This window comes from Ips typographus, linkage group LG13 (genome assembly GCF_016097725.1).
Source record: "Ips typographus isolate SLU linkage group LG13, UJ_Ityp_2.0, whole genome shotgun sequence".
Taxonomy (NCBI): domain Eukaryota; kingdom Metazoa; phylum Arthropoda; class Insecta; order Coleoptera; family Curculionidae; genus Ips; species Ips typographus.
The window spans coordinates 4784818-4786160 of NC_138434.1; the positions used below are offsets into that span (position 1 = coordinate 4784818).

The window sequence follows — 1343 nt, forward strand, 5'->3', positions numbered from 1 at the left end:
AGCCGTACATTATAATTGTTACTTTGTTTCAACATTATGCTTAATTGCATTTTTGCATTTTATGCATTAATCGGTCCGCACTGAACAATGTCTGGTCTCATTAAGATATTATTCCGAACTGGCCAAATCAGCGAATCCCATGGGTTTAAGCATGGTGCACCATTTGGTTTGTTGGGAAAACATTTCTCTGATAACCTTAACATTTGACAAGTTCATCGTCTGGAAGTAATTTGCTAATTTCAGCATCCTGGCTTTCCGGTGGAGAGGAATCTGAATTGTATTTATACAGTTTTCTTATCACATTCCCCACAGTTCGTCTTCACAGTGCATTTTAGTCGTTACTCTTGTTTCGTGTACTCTGTGTCGTGTTATTTTTGAAAGTAAGTATAAGTGGTTTCTTTCCTCTTTTTTTTTTTTTTTATTCATCATCTCGATATATTTTTCCTTCCAAAGAAAAATTCTTTTTGTTTCGCTATCCAATGTTAACACTATCTTCCCTTTCAGATGGAACCTGGAAGTGAAGTCCCCACTGAAAAGGTCCGGGGCCGGGGCCGCGGTGCCGGTTTGATGGCCGCCCTCCTGGCTGCCAAGCGGGCCCAACGCACCGTGGGTGTGGCCAGCCTCAAGCTGGAGCCTGAAGTGGAAGCTGGTCCCTCTGCGGCCAGCGAGGCGGAGGCTCCCCCTCAAGTGATTGAGCAAGCAGGTGAGGTGGAGGCTCCTCCTGGGGTTCCAGCATCCCCAGAGGAAGACCAAACCCAGGAGGAAGGCGGCGTCAACGACGCCTCAACAGCGGTGGCGCCGCGTTTGGCTGTCGAAGCCATAGGCAGTCACGCGAAAACCGTTAATTTTTATTTTTTTTAACAAAATAAATTATTAACCAAAATGCTTGTATTATTTTTGTTGCGGTATTCCTTCTGGTGTCCATGGGTCATGGTAATGTAAAATTCTGCTTACATGGACCACTTCAGTTTTAGATTTTGGCGAAATGCCCTTTCGTATCTCATAGTCCACATCAGACTTTTTCCTATTTATGTAATAAGGACCAAACCATCTAAGCAGTAATTTTTCACTTTTTCCTACTTTCCTAATAGGGGTGAAAACTTTTACTTGGTCCCCCACTTCAAATTCAACATGGCGGTGTTTATAATCATACCGTAATTTATCTATGTCTTGACGCCGTTTTATATTTTCAACTGCCAAATTTCTGACTGCTAAACCAATGTCTCTAATTTGGTCGCTATTACTACTTTCTAAAGGTGGCAATAAGTTTGCTTCTGTTGGTAAAATAGGTTCACGACCGTACACCAGCATGAATGGTGAGAATTTAGTACTATCTTGTTTTG

At 42.4% G+C, this 1343-nt stretch overlaps 1 protein-coding gene across 1 annotated transcript; it reads left to right on the forward strand.

The window, feature by feature from the left end:
• Positions 1–241: 241 nt before the first annotated feature.
• On the forward strand, positions 242–883 carry LOC145736872 (uncharacterized). The gene is made up of 2 exons (XM_081991307.1): positions 242–380; positions 505–883. Exon 2 carries the CDS (start codon positions 505–507, stop codon positions 859–861), a length of 357 nt encoding a protein of 118 aa, XP_081847433.1. The 5' UTR covers positions 242–380; the 3' UTR covers positions 862–883.
• The last annotated feature ends 460 nt before the right edge of the window (positions 884–1343 follow it).